General features: G+C 33.4%; 1 protein-coding gene and 1 long non-coding RNA gene across 2 annotated transcripts in view; one reads left to right on the forward strand and one right to left on the reverse strand.

The window, feature by feature from the left end:
- The first annotated feature begins 1,396 nt into the window (after positions 1-1,396).
- LOC107843096 (linoleate 13S-lipoxygenase 2-1, chloroplastic-like) overlaps positions 1,397-21,284 on the forward strand; it is a 43,620-nt gene continuing 23,732 nt past the window's right edge. The window contains exons 1-13 of the mRNA XM_047412647.1: positions 1,397-1,493; positions 1,759-1,957; positions 2,906-3,002; positions 3,240-3,301; positions 3,989-4,175; positions 4,780-4,924; positions 5,156-5,229; positions 8,671-8,956; positions 15,369-15,637; positions 16,466-16,703; positions 19,488-19,523; positions 19,668-19,985; positions 21,024-21,109. Coding sequence (XP_047268603.1) covers positions 1,397-1,493; positions 1,759-1,957; positions 2,906-3,002; positions 3,240-3,301; positions 3,989-4,175; positions 4,780-4,924; positions 5,156-5,229; positions 8,671-8,956; positions 15,369-15,637; positions 16,466-16,703; positions 19,488-19,523; positions 19,668-19,985; positions 21,024-21,109 — 2,094 coding nt within the window. The remainder of the gene's footprint in view (positions 1,494-1,758; positions 1,958-2,905; positions 3,003-3,239; positions 3,302-3,988; positions 4,176-4,779; positions 4,925-5,155; positions 5,230-8,670; positions 8,957-15,368; positions 15,638-16,465; positions 16,704-19,487; positions 19,524-19,667; positions 19,986-21,023; positions 21,110-21,284) is intronic.
- On the reverse strand, positions 13,232-14,836 carry LOC107874190. Its single transcript, XR_001675523.2, has 3 exons — positions 14,636-14,836; positions 14,342-14,405; positions 13,232-13,437 (listed from the first exon to the last, which is right to left on the reverse strand). It is a non-coding gene; the product is annotated as an uncharacterized LOC107874190 (long non-coding RNA).

The raw sequence follows: 21,284 nt of genomic DNA on the forward strand, positions 1-21,284 counted from the left end.
CATGGAGGGCTCTATTCTTAAGTTCTGCCTTGTGCAGACCTAGGCCACCCTTGGCTTTATTTTTTGTGATGGTGTCCCAGCTTAGAAAATGAAGCTTTCTCTTTTCAGTTGTACTACCCCAAATAAAGTCTCTTTGAATCTTATTGACACTCTCATTGATAGTGTGAAGGAGCTTGATGTACTACATTAGATGGGTGGGGATGCTACTCAGGGTAGCTTTAGCCAGGACAGTTCTACCAGCCATAGTGAGGTGCTTTGTTTTCCAGTCATTAAGCTTGTTATGCATGTTGTCAATTAAGAACTGAAAGTCACTATTGACAGGTTTCTTGTGAAAAATAGAATACCCTAAGTATTTTTCAAAGTAAGGGCTGGTACCTATATGTAGAGTGGAGGAGCATTCTGAGGATGTTTGGGTAGAGCAATTATTGGAGAAAATAACTTTGACTTTTGAGTGATTAATTTTTTGGCGAAAGAGACAACAAAATAAGTTGAGGATGTTGTTGATAGAGAGGCAATCTTGATGGTTGGCTCTAGAGAAGAGAGTTAGGTCATCCGCAAAGAATAGATGAGAAATTTTTGGACCATCAGTAGTGATGCTTATGGGAGTTAGATCCTTAGAATTGACGGTATCATCTATGTTTCTGGAGAGCCTTTCCATACATATGATGAATAGGTAAGGAAACATAGGGTCTCCTTGCCTGACCCCCTGGAAGGACTGAAAAAGGGGGTCTTTTTACCATTGAATAGGATAAAAATAGAACTGAAAGACACACAGGACATGATGAGTTGGGTCATTCTAGGTGGGAAGTTAGAGAAAGCTAAGGTGCTTCTGATGTAGGACCATTCTAGCCTATCAAAGTCCTTTTCAAGGTCAATTTTCTGGATCATGTTTGTTTTAGACCTCTCATTTCCCTAAAGTGGGAGATGTATTCTTGAACAATGATTGCATAATCACTAGCTCTTCTAGAGGTTAGAAAGCTTGCTTGACTAGGCCCAATAATATGAGGAAGGATAGGCTTAATTTTATTGACAAGGATCTTGGTGATAAGCTTATAACTAGTGTTACATATACCAATAGGTCTGAAGTTTTTCATGGTGGAAGTTTTTTAACATTTAGGTGTGAGACAGAAGAGGGTTGTATTGGTATTTACGGGCATGTTGGAAGAGTTGAAAATGTTTTTACAGAATTCCCCAATTTTTTCATCAATAATGTTTCAATATTTTTGGTAGAACATAGGATGGAGCCTATCAGGACCAGGGGCTTTGAAAGGTTTAAAAGATTTCAGAGGTAGGAAATCTCTGAATCCCTTAGAGGCTCGTCCAGCTTAGCTATTTGGTCTATGAGGTTTAAAGGGAGACCTTGGAAGTATTTAGGATTGTTTAGGAGGGAACAAGTATGATCAGTGGTCTAGAAATTAGAGTAAAAGATGAGGATGTGGCTGGTGATGTCAGCTTTCTTGTGCAGAGTGTTACCAGCCTCATCAGAGATAGAGGTAATCCTATTTCTTCTTCTTTAATTGAGAGTGGAAGCATGAAAAAATAAGGTATTAGCATCACCCTGGGATAGCCAGTTGATTCTGGATTTAATTTTCCAGAAATCTTCCTCATTCTGAAAAAGGTCTTCATATTCACAGAGGAGGTTATTTTTAAGTTGCTGGGGAAAGCTGCTACGATGATAGTGGTGGAATTTTTGAATCCTATCTAACCTTGCAAGATTTTTTTTTCTTAAAGATATTACGAAAAACTTCATTGTTCCAGACAATAGCTTCTTTTTGGAAGAAATCTATGGCTTGAGGAAGGCTACTGGGAACTGTGAAGTATCTTTGAAGCAGAGTCTAGAAGGTGGGATGAATGCACCATATGGGTTCAAGTTTAAAGGGCTTGTCAGATTAGAAAGCCCTTCTGTTGGAGAGGGAGAAGGAGAGGAGAAGGGGGCAGTGGTCAGACTTAGTTCTAGGTAAGTGTGTTACTGTTGACTTAGGAAAGTGTTTGATCCATGAGTCATTGGCAACACACCTGTCAAGTCTTTCCAAAATAAGACATTGTCTATTACGATGTCTCTTATTGGTCCAAGTGTACTTGAAGTATTTGTAGCCTAGGTCTATCATGTTATAGTTATTAAGACATTGCCTAAAGTCATACATTCTTTTTGGTAAGGGGCTATTCCCCCTAAGTTTTTCACTACTGCAAATGACCTCATTGAAGTCTCCTCCAATTAGCCAATCACCAGTGATGGTTTGGACAAGTTGGGTAAGCTCTTCCCATAAGGAAATCCTATCAGTAAGATTAGGACTGGCATATACAACATAAAAGAGCCAGGGGTTATGGTCGGAAGTTATCTTAACCATGACATGGATTCCCTAGTTGGAAATGGAAACATTGTCCAGCTTAAGGGAATCTTTCTTTCACATCACCACAATTCCTCCCTTCATCCCTGATACACTAGATTGAACCTGAGCATCGAAGTTAAGGGCTTGAGTAGGAGCTTGATGATCGGCTATCTTAGTCTCGAGAATAACAAGCATTGCAGGTTTGTGGGTTTTAATAAGGGCATCACATTGCCTACGAAAGATTGCACTATTGGCTCCCCGCGCGTTCCAAATGATGAGATTCATTAAGTATGAATCCTGTGGTGGTTATGCTAATAGACTTTTCCCCTCTCCCACCTGGGGTCTCTGTGCTTGGCCTTTGTAGGGGCTCACTATGGCTGATGGCAGGGTGTTGTCCCCATATTCGTCAAAATTAAAGAGAATAGCCTCATGTCTTTCGGATAGTGAGCTATAGTAGCTGTGTTAGAGAGCTCGCTGAATTCTTTGAGTAGTGGTTTTTCTAGGAGAAAGTGATCTAAAATTGGCTCTCCAAAGATTTCCAGTATGTGTTTCAGTTCTTGGCTGTTTTCCTAAAGAACTTCAAGCATTGATGGTTCTCCCAAGCCTTGGCTTCCTATATCTAGAGCTAGGGGGGTTCTATGGGACGAAGTTCAAGGTTTGGTTGCTGGGGAAGTAGGTGGTTGTTGGATATAGAGGTAGGTTTCTGAAGGTGTGCTCCATCAGGGATTTGATGTCCCCTGAGCTCATCAGGTTTATCGTACCCACTATTTGGGCAAAGTAGAAGGTCTGTCCCAACACCAGCGTGCCCAGTCCCTGAACCATCTTATCCATGCCCTCTTTTATGATTTTTGCTAACCATGATTGGTCCTAGATTATGAATATTAATGATTAGTCTCCTACATTATGCAGAGAGTTATCGTTCTCTCGTGCAAGATGAGCTTTGCCCAAAATATTGAAGCTCTGTTCAGAGGGTATGGATTTGAGACAAAAATTAGGGGTTCCGTCGTTGGTGGGGTAGTTAACTGGGAATTTGCCATTGTTTGAGGAAGAGAGTAACTGATTTCTGCATTCTCTTTTTGTTCATGGGTTAAAAAAAGTATCAGGGGTGGAGTTAATTGATGCGATGACTTTGGTCACCTCACTCGAAGTAGGGGAATGATGACTTTTCTCAGGATTGGATTTGCTAGTAGAAGGAGTTGCAGAGTCAGAGATCTCCATTAGAGTCTCATGAAGATTGTGGTGGTGATAGACTTGTGGGTCCCAGGCAAATTAAATTCGAATTTAAGAGGGCCTTTATCCGAACTTTCCAAAGGGTAACCGCATGGGTGAGAGAAATTAATGGGGGAATTGGGATGTCTGTTGACATCAGGGTTGACTTTAGGTGGAGGCAACTTGTCCCCCATAATTTCTCTATAATTATTATGGGTATTTTTTTGAAGATTTTTCAATAAAGTTAAAGGGGGGTGGGCCCAAGTTTATTAAACGAGGCTTTGTAAGAGAGCCATCTTTATAACTATCAAAAGTGTTAGAGTACTGTTCACCTTTTTAAAGTTTTTTACTTCCACTTGCAGAGCTACCATTGTTATTGCTAAGGAGTTTAGTAGTAGGGGGCGTACCTTTGGCGCTTGATATTGAGTTTACCTGTGTTTGTTTAATAGCTATGCCGTTCCATCTATTGTTTTTCCTTTTGGGGAAGGTGACTATCTGCCAGTCATCCGTAGGCGCCTGTGGAGATTGCTGGGAATTGGAGTTTCCGATGAGGTGGTTACTGGGGGTGGAGTAATTGCATTTCTGTGCAATATGACCAATTCTCCTGTAACTAGTACACAAGATGCATTCTCCATCGTACACTATTTTTTGTGTGATCCCCTATGACAATATGAGTTTTGACCAGTACCTCTTTAGGGACTTGGATGCAAATCCTTGCATAACAACCTCTTAGAGTTGTTAATGTGTAAGTGTCAATTCTTAGTAGTACCCCTAATTTTTTTTTATCTTCTCTAAAATAATTTTTTCATAGAATTTGGTGGGAAGCTGGGGCAGTCTCACCCATATAGCCGTGTGAGTTAGTGGTGCTTCTTCCAGAACGAAATTAGGTTCCCATTTCTTGACGGAGGAAAAGCTTCCTGTGATAAACCATAGACTTCTATGGAGTAATTTTTACATATTTTCAAGCTGGGTGAATTTTGCAATAAAGTAATCCTTACCCATATCAATTAATGAAAGGGGATCCGTTGGTTTCCAAAGGTCAGTCAACTTCTTTTTGAGGTAGTTATGGGCTAGTGTTTTCTCATACAGCTTAATAATGACTGATGATAGCCATGGTTGATAGATCCGTTGTCTATCTTCTAAAGTAAGATGCACCGCTTCAGGGTCCAAGTCAATGATGGAGTGCAACGCCTCACTTTGTTCAATGTAAACAGTGTTTAAACTTGGGTATTTTTTCAAGAGGACCCCTTCGAATGATTGTTGCCTCAAACTGGTAAGAGGGTTTGAGTCCTCGTCCATCAAAGTGGTGTTGTATGGTGGTTTCGGTGGTTCTGGTGGAATCAGGGGAGGCACCGTTGTGTTTGGTGCTGGGAGCATTTTTGAACGTTAGAGCTTTTGGTGTTAAAGTTATCACTTCTTCGACATATCTATAAAGGTGTATGTATGTAATACCCGTGCCTTTTCTTAGCTTGAAATCATCACCAGGATGTTTGAACTTGCTTTGAAATATGAAGTTATTTTTATACACGTGGTACTTTTACAATTTTCACATTTAGTCACGTAGGAAATTGTTTAAGCTTTCCATAGATACCAATTTTACCAAAATCCGGTGTCAGATAAGGAAGTTATGGACATTCTACGGAAACAGTCAGACTGTGCCGTTTCGATGGTAGAATCCGACGTGCCATCGGTATCCTGACTGGCCATCGGATACCGCCGTCGAACGGAGGCAGTGGACACAGTTTCTATTCCTGACCGACGGCACGGCCCGACGGACCGTCGCAGGTCCGACGGACCGTCGGAGACGTCCAGTGACATCCCATTCTGCCCAGTTCTGACGGCATGGCATGACGGACCGTCAGAGGTCTGACAGACCGTCGGAGTCCACCGTCGAATTTCACGTTCGGCCGTTCCAGGTCATTTTAATAGGAGTATTTTGGTCATTTAACACCCGTCTATATATACCCATTTATTCACTACTTCAACCATTTTATCCATTATTATTTCACAAGCAAAATTAGGGTTTCTCTCTAAATTTAATCTCCAAGAACAAGATCCAATTCTCTTCAAGAATTAAGAGATTTTCAATTCTCCAAGACCAAGAACATGAAGAAATCATAACTCAGGTATGCATAGTGTTCATTCATGGACCCCTTTCGTCCATGAAGTCCAAGAATCCCTTTTCTAAACTCAAGTTATGAATTTTCTATATGTTTTCATGATTTGGCTGCTCATGTTAATGTTGATAAAGGTGAAATTGGATTCTACTCTATGATTTTTGATAATTTCTATGTGGGTTTAATTGCTATAGCCATAGATTCATGCAACCCTAAGATTTAAACCCTTGAATGAGGAATTTAGAATTGAATAATGATGTTTATACGTACCATGCCTACAACGTGTTTGATTAAATGCCTAGATGAAGGAATATTGTCTAACTAGCATGATATCATGAAATCCCTATGTATGTACAAGTTTATACCTATTACATGTTTGATGAAATGCTCCTATAAATGTAGTACGTATTATGAAGTCAGTCAAGTCTTCAAGTAAATCATGCTATGTCAGTTTCCTTCTATCGAGTCCTGTGGGTACTTGTACCCGAAACATTAGTTATGTGCCTAGAGCTATGTAATGTTTTCACGATACTTTCAATCAAGCTATGAACTCTTAGACTTCAGATAGTCTTATGACTCAGGAAACATCTCCATGATCTCATGACTCAGATATTTTTAGATATCAGTAGTATTCCGTCAGTCAACGGAATTCAGCGATCAGTTTCAGTACCTCATGTTTAGTGTCTATTCATATAGGAGTAGGGATTAGCACCGAGTGAACCCAAGGATGGGAACTCACTTGCTATGTGAGGGTGTGTTTCCTAGAAGCAATTCTTGCGTTCCAGAACTATGTAGCCAGCATAGGTTGAGACATCGTAGCCTGCTATATGAGGGTAGATGAGGTGGCTTAACCTGTCATATTAGGGTCCCATCATTCTCACTAGAGTTACCTGTTATATCAGGGTTACTCATAGCTTGTCCTTACCAGTGGCGCGGTATTGATACCCTTCCAGTCAGGACAGAGATTGGACCCCAGCTCAGCAATAATAGGATATATGGGGCATGTCAATTTAATACTACTTCCGACAGTTTTATGTTACAGAATCAGGACTGTCAGTCACAATCAATCAGTCTCAGTAATAGAACTCAGATAATTCTTCAGATTTCAGGACTGTTAGCTACAGTCAAACTCAGATACAGTACGAAACTTAGATAGTTCCACCAGATTCAGGACTGTTAGATATAGTCGCCCATGTCATCAGTCACATTCAGATTCAGTCATTCATGTTATCAGTCATATTATGTTATTAGTATTCAGACTCAGTAAATCACGATATTACGTTGTCAGTTACAGTCACGTATTTATGCATGTATTCTCACGTTCATGTTAGACAGTCAGTTAGCATTATTCATGCATGTGAATCATTACATATAGCCTACCTCACATGTATACTCGGTACATATGTACTGACGCATTCGCGCTATAGTGCTTTCTTTTATGTTACACCATAGGTTTAGAGGCACGTGCTCCAAATCAGCGGTAGATCCCAGTTTCAGCAGTCAGAGTCAGAAGTGAGTCCTCATCCTTCGAGGACATGATTATTTCATTATTATTTCATTGATTAGCTCATTAGCTGGAGTTTAGTTGGGGCATGTCCCATCAACTCCTTATTCAGATTATTCAGACAGTAGAGGCTTTCAGACTAGAGTCCGACTAGATGTAGACTATCATGATTTCATTATTTTCATTTTGTTTTGGGTATTCCATTACCCCTCTCAGATGTCATATATTTCAGATTATGTTCAGATGTGAACCTTATGGCCTTTTAGTTCATGTTTCCGCATTATTATGTCATAATATGTTGTATACAGGTACAGATATCAGTCATGGATTGGTTCATGGTCCTTTGGGGTCACGAGCACCGTGTGGCGTTTCGGTTCAGCAAATCGAGACGTTACAATGTATAAACTATACAACGAGCTAATTATTAGCACCTTGTGATCATGCTATGATGAAAGGTAAGCCTCTGAAAAAAAGGTCCATCTATATCTTAGGCGAATTTCACATCGAACTGAGAGAAGAAAGTAAGGAATCTTTACTAGAATACATTCAAAATCAACTATTAAAACACACCTTTTCAGTTAAAACCCAAAGATAAAAATTTATGCAGACTTAAATCCAAAACAAACAATATCTAAATAGTCAACTAAATCAGGACTGTTACATACCCCTAATTATGGGCAGAACAAGACCAATAATTATTATTTTCAACATGATTATTAATTTATCATAATAATCTTCAACATGCATGTAACAATACCTAAATAGTTGAACCAGGTATGTTACACACCCCTAATTATGGACAGATCAAAACTAATAATTATTTTCAACATGATCATAGATCTATCACAATCATCTTCAACATGATCATTGATCTATCACAATCATCTTCAACATGCATGCATGTAATTCCGTCTCAAATACACACTCTCTCTCTCTCTCCAAAGAAAAAATAATTCTAGTACCATATAATTAGTTTCTGCTTATAAAATTTACAAAATGATAATGACAATCTTATGAATGTCACTTTCCTCTCTAGTCTTATGAGTCAGCAAATAGTAACTATAAGCTACATACCTCAAAATCTTATAAAGATTCTTCCTCTAGGCCCTAGGGCCCCCTTTCACCTCAATACATTTCGGTCCCGTATATATTCCAATTCATTTCGGTCCAAGTAATTTTAGGACAAATCAATAGTGCTATGACCATGATTTATCCTTTTTCAACCTAAATAACTTTTGGCAACCCGTTTCAACCTCAGTAAAAAATCATCTATTTACTCAACGTCTTAGCCCATTTTGACTTAACCACTTATTTATCAACTCAATCTATTTCGATCCACTCAAATTCTATATAACTCATTCTTTGGACACCGAAAAATTATATTATGTATATGAAGAATTATACAATAGAACATGCATATATATTAAATCTTGAAAATTTTTTATTTCGCCACTGCATGCAAGAGTTTTACAAGCCGAAGGACAACCAAAAAGAACACATAGTTACATAGGCAAAACTCCATCTATATAAAGAGAACTCCTTAGGGACCATAATACAAACCAAAGCATATATCTTCTTGACCCAAAGAAGAAAAAAAAATAGCACTAAGGCTGTACTTAGTTCTACAAATAGCACTAAGGCTGTACTTAGTTCTAAAAAAAAATCCCCTGATGTTAAAATAGTGGTTAATGTTCAAAAAAATGTTGGAGGAACTAATTTAGGTTTATCAAGACGACTTGATGATTTGTTTGGTAAATCACTCCTATTGTGGATTGTTGCTGCTGAGCTTGATCCCAGTAAGTATAATATTAATTCACTCATTAATTTCCTTCGTAAGTAAATAAAAGTGTGTTCTCTCTGTATTTCATTAATTTATTATTTGCTGGTCGAAGCCAGAGTAGTGGCAAAACAAGAAATTTCTTTAATGGTGTTAAATTGATCATTCTTTCCTCTATGTGAGTATCCCAATAAGCCAGAAAAGTAGAACCTGAGTTTATACCTGATGGTTTCAACTTGTGAAATTTTGCATTCATAACTTAGCTCTATGTGGCCATATAAATTTTAAACTTAAAACTTGAAAATTAGAATTTTTACTGAAATTGCTTTTGAACATACATTTTATAACTTGATTTTTCCTTTTTTTAAAAACTTTTGTAGAAGTCCCACAAAATAAAAATAAAAGTAATTTGAGCCCCTTTTTTGGAACTTGAAAATATTTGAATAATTTTGAAAATTTGATAAAAAAATTTCATGGCCAAATATATATTTAAAGATAAACTTTCAAAATCTGATCCAAAATTTATGTCAAAGTTACCTTAATATTTGTTTAAACTATAGTCTTTCTCCGCCCTAATTTATGTAACAATGTTTGACTTGACACAAAATTTTAAGAAAGAGAGGAAGACTTTTAAAATTGTGGCTTAAAATGAACCTTAGATATTTATGTAACTATAAATCATTTCACTAAGGCTAACAAAATTTTTTGGGATAATTACATAACTTAATCAATATTGACTCCTAATTACCTTATTTAGCCTAGTTTCAATTAATTACAATTCATAGCCTCCTCTTGCCTATTAATTTTTCATAATTACAATTTATAGTCTCTCTCATGTATTTTTTTTCTCTATTTTCTATTACTTTTCTTTTTTTTCTTTATTTTTTCTTTTCCTTTATTTTCCGTTTTCTCTTTCTTTCTTTTTTCACTTTTTTCTTTTTAGTTTTCATTTTTTCCTTTTGTATTTTTTTTATTTTTTTCTTTTTTTCTATTTTTTTTTGTTTTTTGGTCTATTTTCTATTACTCATTTTATTTTCTTTTTTCTTCATTTCTTTTTTTTTTCACTTTCTTTTTTCAATTTTTTCTTTTTCGTTGTCTTTTTTTCTTTTCCTTTTTATTTTTTCCTTCTTCTTTTTATTTTTTTCTCCATTTTCTAGTACTCTCCTTCTTTTTCTGTATTTTTTATTCTTTTTCTCAATTTTTTTTTCTTTTTATTTTTCTCCTTATTTTTATTTGTGCGAACTAGCAAATACAAATATAAGTGTGAACTATGTTTCAATTTTTTATTCTTCATTTTCTATTTTTCCTTTTGTATTTTTTCCTTTTTCTTTTTTTACCTTTTTTTTGTTTTTTTTTCTATTACTCTTTTTTTTTTCCTTTTTCTTCATTTTTTGTTTTCCTTTTTTATTTTCTCTTTCTTCTTTCTTTTTTCAATTTTTCCTTTTTTGTTGTCTTTTTTTTCATTTTATATTTTTTTTCTTTTTTTTTCTTTTTATTTTTTTCTCTATTTTCTATTACTCTCCTTTTTTTTGTATTTTTTCTCCTTTTTCTCACGTTTTTTCTCCTTTTTTTTTCTTTTTTTCTCTTTTTATTTTTCTCCTTCTTTTCATTTGTGCGAACTAACAAACACAAATACAAGTGTGAACTATAAAATATAAATAACAAGACGAATTATAACATACAAATACAAGTGAAAACTATAAAATACAAATACAAATGCGAACTATAACATATAGATACAAGTGTGAACTATCATTTGTATTTTTTAATTATTGAAAAGGAACGATTGATTTTCTTTTTTACGAATACTTGTTTGTATTTATTTATATTGATACAAATAAATACAATACAATTTTTTTTATAAAAATACAATATATATATATATAAATATAATATGTATTTGTATTTTTAAAATCATTGGTTTCATTTGTTTGTAATTGTATTTGTATCAAGTGATATTTATTTATTTACAAATACGAATAATAATTTTGACATATAAATACAAAATGGTACACTTGTATCAAATGATACATCGCATAATTATACATTTTAGAATCAAGAAAATACAATTAATGCATTTACTTGTTTGTATACAAGTAAATGCATTACTTGTTTGTAGGCAATTGATGCATTTACTTGTTTGTATACAAATACTAATGATAAATTGTACATAATCATGGTTAAATACAATATGCAATCAATTTACAAATACAAATACAAAACTTTAAAAATTAAAAACATCGACGAAAATGGAATACAAATACAAATATAATCTAAGTATACAAACACAATAAAATCATAATACAAATATAATCCAATATAATATACAGTCAACTATAAAATACAAATACAAAACAGTTCTTTAAAATACAAGTGCGAATTATATAAAATATAAATGATGGTGTGAACTAAAATATACAAATACAAGTGTGAACTATAAAATATAAATATAAACGCGAACTACAAAATATAAATACAAATACAAGCGCGAACTTTAAAATACAAATACAAATACAGTTGTATCAATGAATGCAAAAATATAAATGACGGCGTGACTACAAATAGATAAACAATTATGGTAGTTACGTTATCATCAATGACTTGTGCTCGAGTGGTTCTATCTTTTAAAAATACAAAAATATAAAATAGGACAAAAAATGATAAAGAAAAAAAGTACAAAAAAAAAAAAAAAAAAAGAGAGATAGAAGAGAGAAAAATATATATATATACAAAATAGGAAAAATTAGAAAAAATAAGAAAAATGAGGAAAAGACGAAAACGAAAAAATATAAAAAAAATAAAAAAGAAAAAATGGTAGTGTTTTTGGCAAGACTAAATATGTAGTGTATTTATGTTTTTATGAATGCAGACCACTGAGTAAAAGTGAATACAACGGCTGTGAATCGAATACACCAGCTAAATTGTACTGTATTTATATTTTATATGAATACAGATTATTGATAAAATCGAATACAGCGGGCGCAAATTGAATACAGCGGGCGCAAATTGAATACAATGGTAATTATGTAAAATATGACTATAAAATGTGAGTTTTCCAGCAAAATGTGGCTATTTTTTAGAGATTTTCCAAATTTTTTAAAGTTAATTTTTTTCTAATTATAAATAATTACAAAATTATATATGTTGAAAATTGTGAGTAACGAATCTCACCTCCGCCATTTTAATTTCTTCCGAAACAAAATTCCTATTCACTATTATCAACACTCCTTCGTGCTTTTTCCATGGCTTTCGCAATTGCGGTACTCAATTCATCTCCGAACAACATTCCTTCCATAACAATCCCATATCTAAAACCTTTATCGCTAGATTAAGCTCGCAATTTCAATAATATATCTTCGCTAAATTCTAAGGGTAAAAAAAAATAAAAAATTTAAAGTTAATTTTAAAATTATTTTTCGAATATCTAATTTTAAAGTTTTAGAAACTATCAAAAATTTTCAATTTTTATGTAATCTTCACAAGTGAGCAAGTCATAGCTAGTCTATAACAAAATATCAAAATATCCTAAAGCGCAACATTGATAAAGTGAATAATTCTATGTTCTTTTTATAAATAAATATTTGTATTTATAAACTTGTAAATAGACATAATTTATTAAAGATATACTAGTCAATAATAGTAGTAACTGGTTATTCTTTATTAATATAATCCTTTCATGCGTGGTACAGACAATTTCTTCATGTCGCGAGTGTTTTTTTTTTTTTTTTTTTCAAAATTTGAAATAATGGATTAATTCTTCTTTTTTGATAGAAGTCCTTTTTTGATAAAATATAAACTTATGAATTATGGCTTGGAATAGAAATCATGTTTTTCTAGAGAATTTGGAAGTTAAAATCACGATTCCAAATTATGATCTCAAATCGCATACCCAAACATACATTGATTTAAAATCATGACTTCATGTCGCATATCTAAATACAAACTAAAAAATGCACTGGCTATCTATAAATAAATATCGACCTGTAAACTTATCTTTTAATATATTATTTTAAAATCACTATATAGGAATTTATAAAACTCAAAATATTGAATCCGCCTTTGTCTTAATGTCACCATCCAAAATAGGATCATGACCGGCGCTAAGGAGTTTAGGACGCCAAAGCAAGCCTCATCAAAATTCTACAGAAAATCGGGTAGAATTTCCCCTGCTTTTGGACCTAACAAAAAAAATTTCTGTCTCAATTCAACCACAAAACAACCCAACATCACAAGAACCACACAAACACCAACACAATTCACCAATACCTCCAACTAATTATACGAAAACCATCTCAAAAAATGAGAGAAGATTTAATATTTCAAAATAACGAAAGACTCAAAACTCTAAAGACATGACTATAGAGCAAACTAAGAGTTTTTCAAGAAAAAGAAACATAACGACCAATTAAACTATAGCCCACGCGAACAATTGCGGGGCTCACCAGGAATATGCCGCTCGGATCCTCTAGCCAACGCGATTCTCACCGTCACCTGCGTTCTCTAAAAAAAATAATAGCGAGGAGTGAGCTGCTAGCTCAGTGAGTAATAAACTTAACCACAACAGTTTTAATGGGGACAAGTCAGAAAACATCGTGAAATAAATATTTTTTCAGAAAATAGTATCAATAATCAATATCATTGTTTCATGTAAGCCAAGTGAACCAATAATTCAGTAATAAACTTTAAAAAGGATCGTATCACATCAAATATTACATATTTGGGAGGTTTCCAAGAATGAATCATGTAATCAGTGTGGCATTCTTCAATGGACCCATCATAAAAGAGTCAAATATCATATCAGTATGCTAGTTTTATCTTTCCACTAGCGGGGGCTGTAACAAACATCAGTAAATACAAGGTGCACCAGGTCTAACGATCCCGCCGTTAGCTATGGATTCAAATCAAGGTATACTCCCATTTATAAACACTTTGTAAACTATAGGATATTCATATGAAAACATTTTTCAGAATAATACGTATCATTTAAAGTTCATATCAAATCATGTTACATATAAACTTGAGTAAAAACACATGTCAAAAATACTTATTTCTCATGTAAGTGAAAATATTCACCGTAATAATATCATATCTTAAATAACCACTTCAATATCATATCAAGATCATATCTCAAATAGACATTTCAATATCATATCAAGATCATATCTCAAATAAGCATTTCAATACCATATCGAGATCATATCTCAAATAACCTTTTCAATATCATATCAAGATCATATCTCAAATAACTTTTTCAATATTATATCAAAATCATATCTCAAATAACTGTTTCAATATCATATCAAATAAAGGACTTGTCCCACATACAATTTCAAAGTATATCATAACTCATTATTTTATCAAAAACATGAATAGATACAAAAATCGTGGTAAGATTACTACTCACAGTACAATTTCCGGAATACCAACTTGTTACCTCGAACAATAGATAGGACTCCCTTCGATCGAATCTAAAATCATATCATATCAATCTCAAGTTAATACTCTTGTTTGGACTAATTTCATGATAAAATTGAACTACCCAACCCTTAAGGTTTTATGCTAACCTTCAATTTCTTAAACTTTGTATCCAAAACAACATCTTATTACCCAAAATTCTTGTCTTTAGTAACTAAATTTCAATACCCAAATCAAATTAACTTGACTAAAATTTACAATAAAGATATAGAAACAAATTTACCTTAATCCGAAATAATTTTTCAATCAACCCTTAAGCTTATCCTTTCTTTCACAGAACAAAAGACTTGATTTTTTTTTTTCTGGTTTGACCGTAGCTAGGCAGAAGTATGCCTTTTCTATCTATTGTAGTAACCCTAAGGTAATGGGCATCTAAGCCCTTAACACACACATATATATAATATAAATAACTTAAATACCAACTCTTTTGGAAGTAATTACACTCTCTCCCACTTTTTTAATTACTTTATTCTCTCTCCCTATTAATATATGTAACATAGCCAACATGTACATAACATTCTGTATATATGTTGGGATTTTTGTAATATGTTTAGGGAGTTAAGATTTTTTGTAATATTAAAAACATAAATTATGTATTTATGTAATTTTTAGATATACATAATATTCCCATTTCAGCATAATAGTGGAAGATTGGGCCATGCCATTTCCCTTACATTATTAAGCCCAATAAAAATGAAAAAGAATGGGCCACTCCCTTCCTATATATAATTACTCCCTTTACAAAAATTCTTTTTTTTTAATTTCAATAATAATGTGGGGTATTACATTTAATCACTTTTATGCTATTTTCTTAGTTCATAATTTTTCAAGTACCTCTCCCTCTCTTTTAAGTTTTATGCTAATTTCTCCCTCTAATGTTCTCCAAGTTCTATTTAATTGTAATTCTTTAAACATTGTTATTAATTATTTTGTTCCCTATATATTTTTCTTTAAAGAGACAGGAACTGAGAAGCCAAGCATTAGGACTTTTGCAAAACGTGGACGAGATGTGGATGGTGACACACATTATGAGGCCAATTTTGTAATTCCTGAAGACTTTGGGGGGGTTGGTGCAGTTTCAGTAGAAAATGAGCACCAAAAGGAAATATATGTGAAGAATATAGTAATCGATGGATTCCCCTATGGTAAAGTTAATATTACTTGCAACTCTTGGGTCCATACAAAATTTGATAATCCTGAAAAAAGGATTTTCTTCACTAATAAGGTTTGGCCAAAATTCCCCCTTCTGTTTTTATTTATACTTTATTTATCCATAAATCATTATCAAATTATTTCTATCTCATACAATTGGGGAGACACAATAAAAAATTTTGATTCATTAGGCGAGATTTCTTTGTCCAAACTAATAATTCACAGAAGTAATATACAACTTTAAGTAAAATATTTAATTCTTCAAAAATCAAAGGATCAAACCATTGAAGAATAAATAGATATCATAGCAAAAAAATTTAAAAAATGATAACTTCATGCCACATATAGACACTTAAACTTAGAATGTTGGGTTTATTCTTATGTCATGAAATTTAAAAATATTAAGGTGCATGTGAAATAAGTAGATTAAAATCAAATTAATGACTAAAATGTATAAATATTTATAATTATTTATAATAATAATAATATATATTTAAATAATTTTAAAATTTATGTATATAATTTATCGGTTCGATTTAATTATTTTTCCAATTTTCTTAGTAAAATTAAAACCAAACTAAATATTATCTCTATTTTTAAAATTTAAAATCAAACAAAAATAAATATCAATTTTTTAATTTGATTTGATCTTGCACCAAATCATGAATATTATCTAGAGCCACTTTTTTACAATCCCAATAAGCTTTTAGGCCTGTTCAAAAGAAAATCAAATTAGCTTTGAGATAATGAAAAGATAGAAAGTAACAAAAAAATGTATGACTTATTCTAAATCACAAATTATAAATTCTTATTTTATTAAATTACTTGTCAGATCAACTATATTTTTATTTATTTAATTATGTCTTCAACATTTAATATTTCTTTCTACGCATGGCTGCAGTCATATATACCATCTCAAACTCCAAGTGGACTAAAGAGGTTAAGGGAGAAAGAACTTGTGACAGTGAGAGGTGATGGATTTGGAGAAAGAATAAAATTTGAGAGGATTTATGACTATGATGTTTATAACGATATTGGTGATCCTGATGGAAATGGTGATGGTAAAAGACCAGTACTTGGTGGAAAAGAATTACCTTATCCTAGAAGGTGCAGAACTGGTAGACCAAGAAGCAAAAAAGGTAGTAGTACATTATTTCATAAGCAAACATGTTACTTTATCCCTCTAGCATGTCTATCTATGTGCATCTAGTGCAGAATCTGTTCTCATAATGAGGTATTAATACAAGCATAAGAAAAACAGGTGTTTACTACTATTAGTCCCTAAGTTACACACTGCAAGTGGCTAACGTTTCTCTGATTTGCAAACTCTCATTAAGGGCTTAATATATATAGCATTGTTGCATACTAACCTTCTCCGGTCAATCTTTTGGAGCTCTTTTTCATCTTCAGATACATCTTGTTTACTAAGAAGGTTGGCCAACTTAGAAGTTCCTCTTCATCCCATCCTACCTCCTCATAGTAATTTTGGGCTTTAAGAATCTTTTGCACTATCCAATATTCCTGCTTAGGTTGTATCTCTCATATTAACTTAAGCTTCCAATAGTACATATATATATGCACTCACTGAATTCACTTTTTGCCTTTCTTTCTACTTAGGCTCCACAACAGTTTACACTCAGTTGCCTTGTTCCATGTGGCAATGTCTAGGAAGAAATTCAAATAACCAACAACTTTTGTCCAACATAAAGTTTAATTCCTTGACAATCAATGTTTTCCCGAAAGAATCAACTCCTCCAGACTCAAAGAAAGTTCCTACAAATGGTTCTATGTACTTGCTCACATTCTTTGGGATAAAAATATTTTGCTCAAAAGATTTGGATTGAAAAGAGCACATGTTTAATCACTCGTACCCTACCTGCATAGGATATGAATAGTAATGATCACTCCCCACTCCAGATACAGACTTTATTAGTAACAATTGTTGGTCTCTATTCAATACAACCCTATCTTTCATTATTAATGAATTGACCAAGGGAGATTGCTCATCATAGAACCGCAGTAGGGATTTTAGTACCCAATAATTTTATCTGCAATTTATTCAGGTCGAGTAACGACCAACCATGTTGACTTTGTTAGCATGTTTAACCTATTTTGAGCTAACCTTTGCTTCAAATTGGGATGAAAATATGTTGTATTAACATCTCCTAATTTGATCCACTGCACCCTTGATTTTTGTTTATGATGCTCTCCTCCATATTTAGGCACTTTTCAAGATTCATTTTCATTTGCATTTGTTTCTCATCTTTTATATGCTCTACAGATTGTGTTGGTACTCTCATGTCCTTTTACATCAATACAAGTTATTGCCTAAAACTGTTGATTCTGCCTTCAAAAACCCTAAACTCAACTGTATTTAGTTTCTCTATAGCTTGCTTAACATAGTTAAGATTTCTCCAAATGCCTACTATCTTGCACCTTCAAAAACCTCTAAATCACACTTCTCAATAGTCTTGGGAAAATTCGCATGATCATCCATGTGATTTAGGAATTTGAAAGGCCTTGTTCTTCTATCTTCATCTTGTGCTAGGAATAAACTCACTAGAGAACGGTTAGAGCATCTAGGATCCACCATTGTCAATATCTATCTAGCATTCACCAATCAATAAATTCATAGTGCTATAAGTATGACTATTTTTCCTAGTATACTCTCGTCCACTAGTCTTTAGAACTGACATTCTTGTATCCTCTAAGAATTCATTAAAATCTCTGAGCTCAACTTCTATTGGAGTAGTACCAATCACTCTATCCTCTACTACTTTGATTGTATCATAATCCCCAAAGCAATCCATGGTACCCACTGTTAGCTACGAAGATTCCTCAAATCAATCCACAAGTCCCCTCTTCCTCCTTGTGTATAAAGCCTGCATTACCAGTGAAAGTAAAGTTTACATTCAAGACTCCAATATGGACTATAGTGTGTATACACTGTGTTGAAATAAACTACAAGCTAACATGTGTATAGGCAGAACTCCATATCACCCATATCCTTCCCCTATCACTATAGGCATAGTTGTCTACCCATAAACATACAGGTGAACTCTTCCTCATAATTAATCTGACCTACATTCTGCTCCTTATTTTTATGTTCTTTTAGTACTAAAATACTGAAATTATTACTAGTGATGAACACCTTTTTTGCTTATAAACTTTATTTCAACCCCCTAATATTTCATGTAACTAGCATCATGTAGACAAAGAGTTTAGATTTGCAGAGGCCACCACCCTATCATAGTTACATGTCCGCTGACCTATTGAAGTCATTAATACTGTTTACCCAGGCACTAGCAAAGATTTCTTCACACTTCTAGCTGTAGATTTACCTCTTACCTCCTCCTATTTATCCTCCTCATGTCTAGTGGTCTGACTCAACTTGACCCAACCTTGGAGACACTGGTTGTAAGCCCATCCCTACTGGAGGTGCTTTGATACTCCTTCTTACGTACCATTGAAGGGTTCATATTTAGGTACTGTCTTGATCTGTGCACCAGGTTTAGGGCGCTATCTTTGGGTACCTGTTGCCTTGGCTTTGGTACAATAGGTTCTGTGGTTTGGAAACTTGTAGATACTTTTGACAATATGCAGGTATTCATTCATAAATCACCTTCTTATCAAACATTATTCTTCCATTTGGATCTTCTACTTTGACAGTTAGTGGGAGCTTCTAATTAGTGATACCAAGCTCAGTCAAAACTCTGGCACAAGAGATTTCAGCCACCTTATTGTGCATTCATCATCATATAAAGGAAGTCCCAATCCACTATTAAGATTTGGGACTTATTTTAGCCGGATTGGAATTGTTTGCAAGACCTCTTCACAAAGATCAAAATATGCCGACCGTGATAATTGTCTTATTGTTCAACGTGTGTGCTCATAAGTATTAACACTTTGTCTCTATCTTCCAGGATCACAAAGCGTACAAGGAAATATAAGTCATTGTGGTAATACATAGCAGGCATAGTAATTTAATTCCATTGTGCAACAATGTACCTCTCAAGGCTAGCAGATGCTGCATATATAGAAGTTAAACTTCAATTGAATTTTTGCAATATTTTTTAAAAATCTTCGTACGTGCATGCATGCAGATCCATTATCAGAATCAAGGAGTAACTCTGTGTACGTACCAAGAGATGAAACATTTTCAGAAGAGAAGAGCTTAACATTCTCCAGCAACGCCGTTTACTCAGTCCTACAGGCTGTTGTTCCTGTGTTGGAGTTGGTCGACCGCAACCACGAGTATCTACATTTTCCATCCACTGGCTCACAGTTCAACGTCAACGTCGATATTCCTAGACTTGGCAATAAAAAAAATGGCAAGTTTAATTTCATACCAACGCTCATTAAGGCTATGTCTGACATTCAAAAGGATGTCATGCTCCCTGAAACTCCTCAATTGCTTCAAAGTAAGTACCCAAAAAGTCAAAAACCTGGGACTCCCTCGCCCATCCATCTTTACTGATTCACTGTGTTAAAAATAGATGTCGAATAATATTTGTCTACTTTGGAAAACCAATGAATAATTTACCCTTTTCTATCCATTTTATCCTATACATTAAATAAAATTCATTATCCAATGACCAATGTATTTCCCAAAACATTAAATTTATTATATTCAAAAGATAATATAATAAAAATTACCCTTATCATTTACTATTTCTTAATTTGTGTGTCAAGTCAATAGGAGGCGACTATTTATGGATGGAGGGAGTATAAATTAACTGTGTTGCTTGAATTTCTTTTAAATGTTAACGGGTGCAGTGTCGAGTTCACTTAAATTAGTGATTTCTGAAGGAGTAAACACAGATATGCCAATTATTATTTTTGAAGAATCCGAATAATGTAGTTTAAATTTAATTAATCATTTGCACTTTGCTTTTTGTGGTTGGATGTACATTTATTTTCATTTGATATCATGCATCTAATAAAGGAGAAATCTATTTATTGCATAAAAACTCATATGTTGTTCAGATCCTTTAAAAATACCATCATATTGGTTTGAACCCTCAAAAAAGGCATTATATTTGGATAATTCAACATCGGTGCATGACATTTTTTAAGGATATTTGTAAGGAATAGAGAAGCACATGTGGCTCTAGACATATATATATTGATCTGATCCTTCAAAAATATCAATGTTTCCTTTAATTTATTTCTAAATAATCCTACATATATGGTTTGATTAATTATTGCATTTTGCTTCTTGTAGTTGGATCAATATATATATTTTCACGTGATACCAAGAAACATTTGTGAAAAATAAAAATAAAAATCCAAATATTATATTTATAGAAATCTATATGTTGATTAGACTCTTTAAATCAATCATATTTTTCAAAAAAATCCATAATATTCAGATAATTAGACACATGAGTGCGACGACATTTTTAAAAATTTCTTGGAGAAATTAATGTTATATATATTTTTTTATATATTTATGACAGGGGACAAGTTTTCTTGGTTTAGAGATGTGGAATTTGCTCGTCAAACCTTAGCTAGTTTCAACCCATATAGTATACGATTGGTCAAGGTATATATGTTATTGCCTTAATTTTTTTTTTTAATACCACTTTATTTCCTTAAAATTAACTGGCATTTATTTTGATTTCAATTTATCTTGCTCTATATATACTAGTTAAATGTACGAACTTTGCACGCGTATATCACGTTAACTATAATCTTTGAATATGAAACGAACAAATTAT

Source organism: Capsicum annuum, chromosome 1 (genome assembly GCF_002878395.1).
Source record: "Capsicum annuum cultivar UCD-10X-F1 chromosome 1, UCD10Xv1.1, whole genome shotgun sequence".
Taxonomy (NCBI): domain Eukaryota; kingdom Viridiplantae; phylum Streptophyta; class Magnoliopsida; order Solanales; family Solanaceae; genus Capsicum; species Capsicum annuum.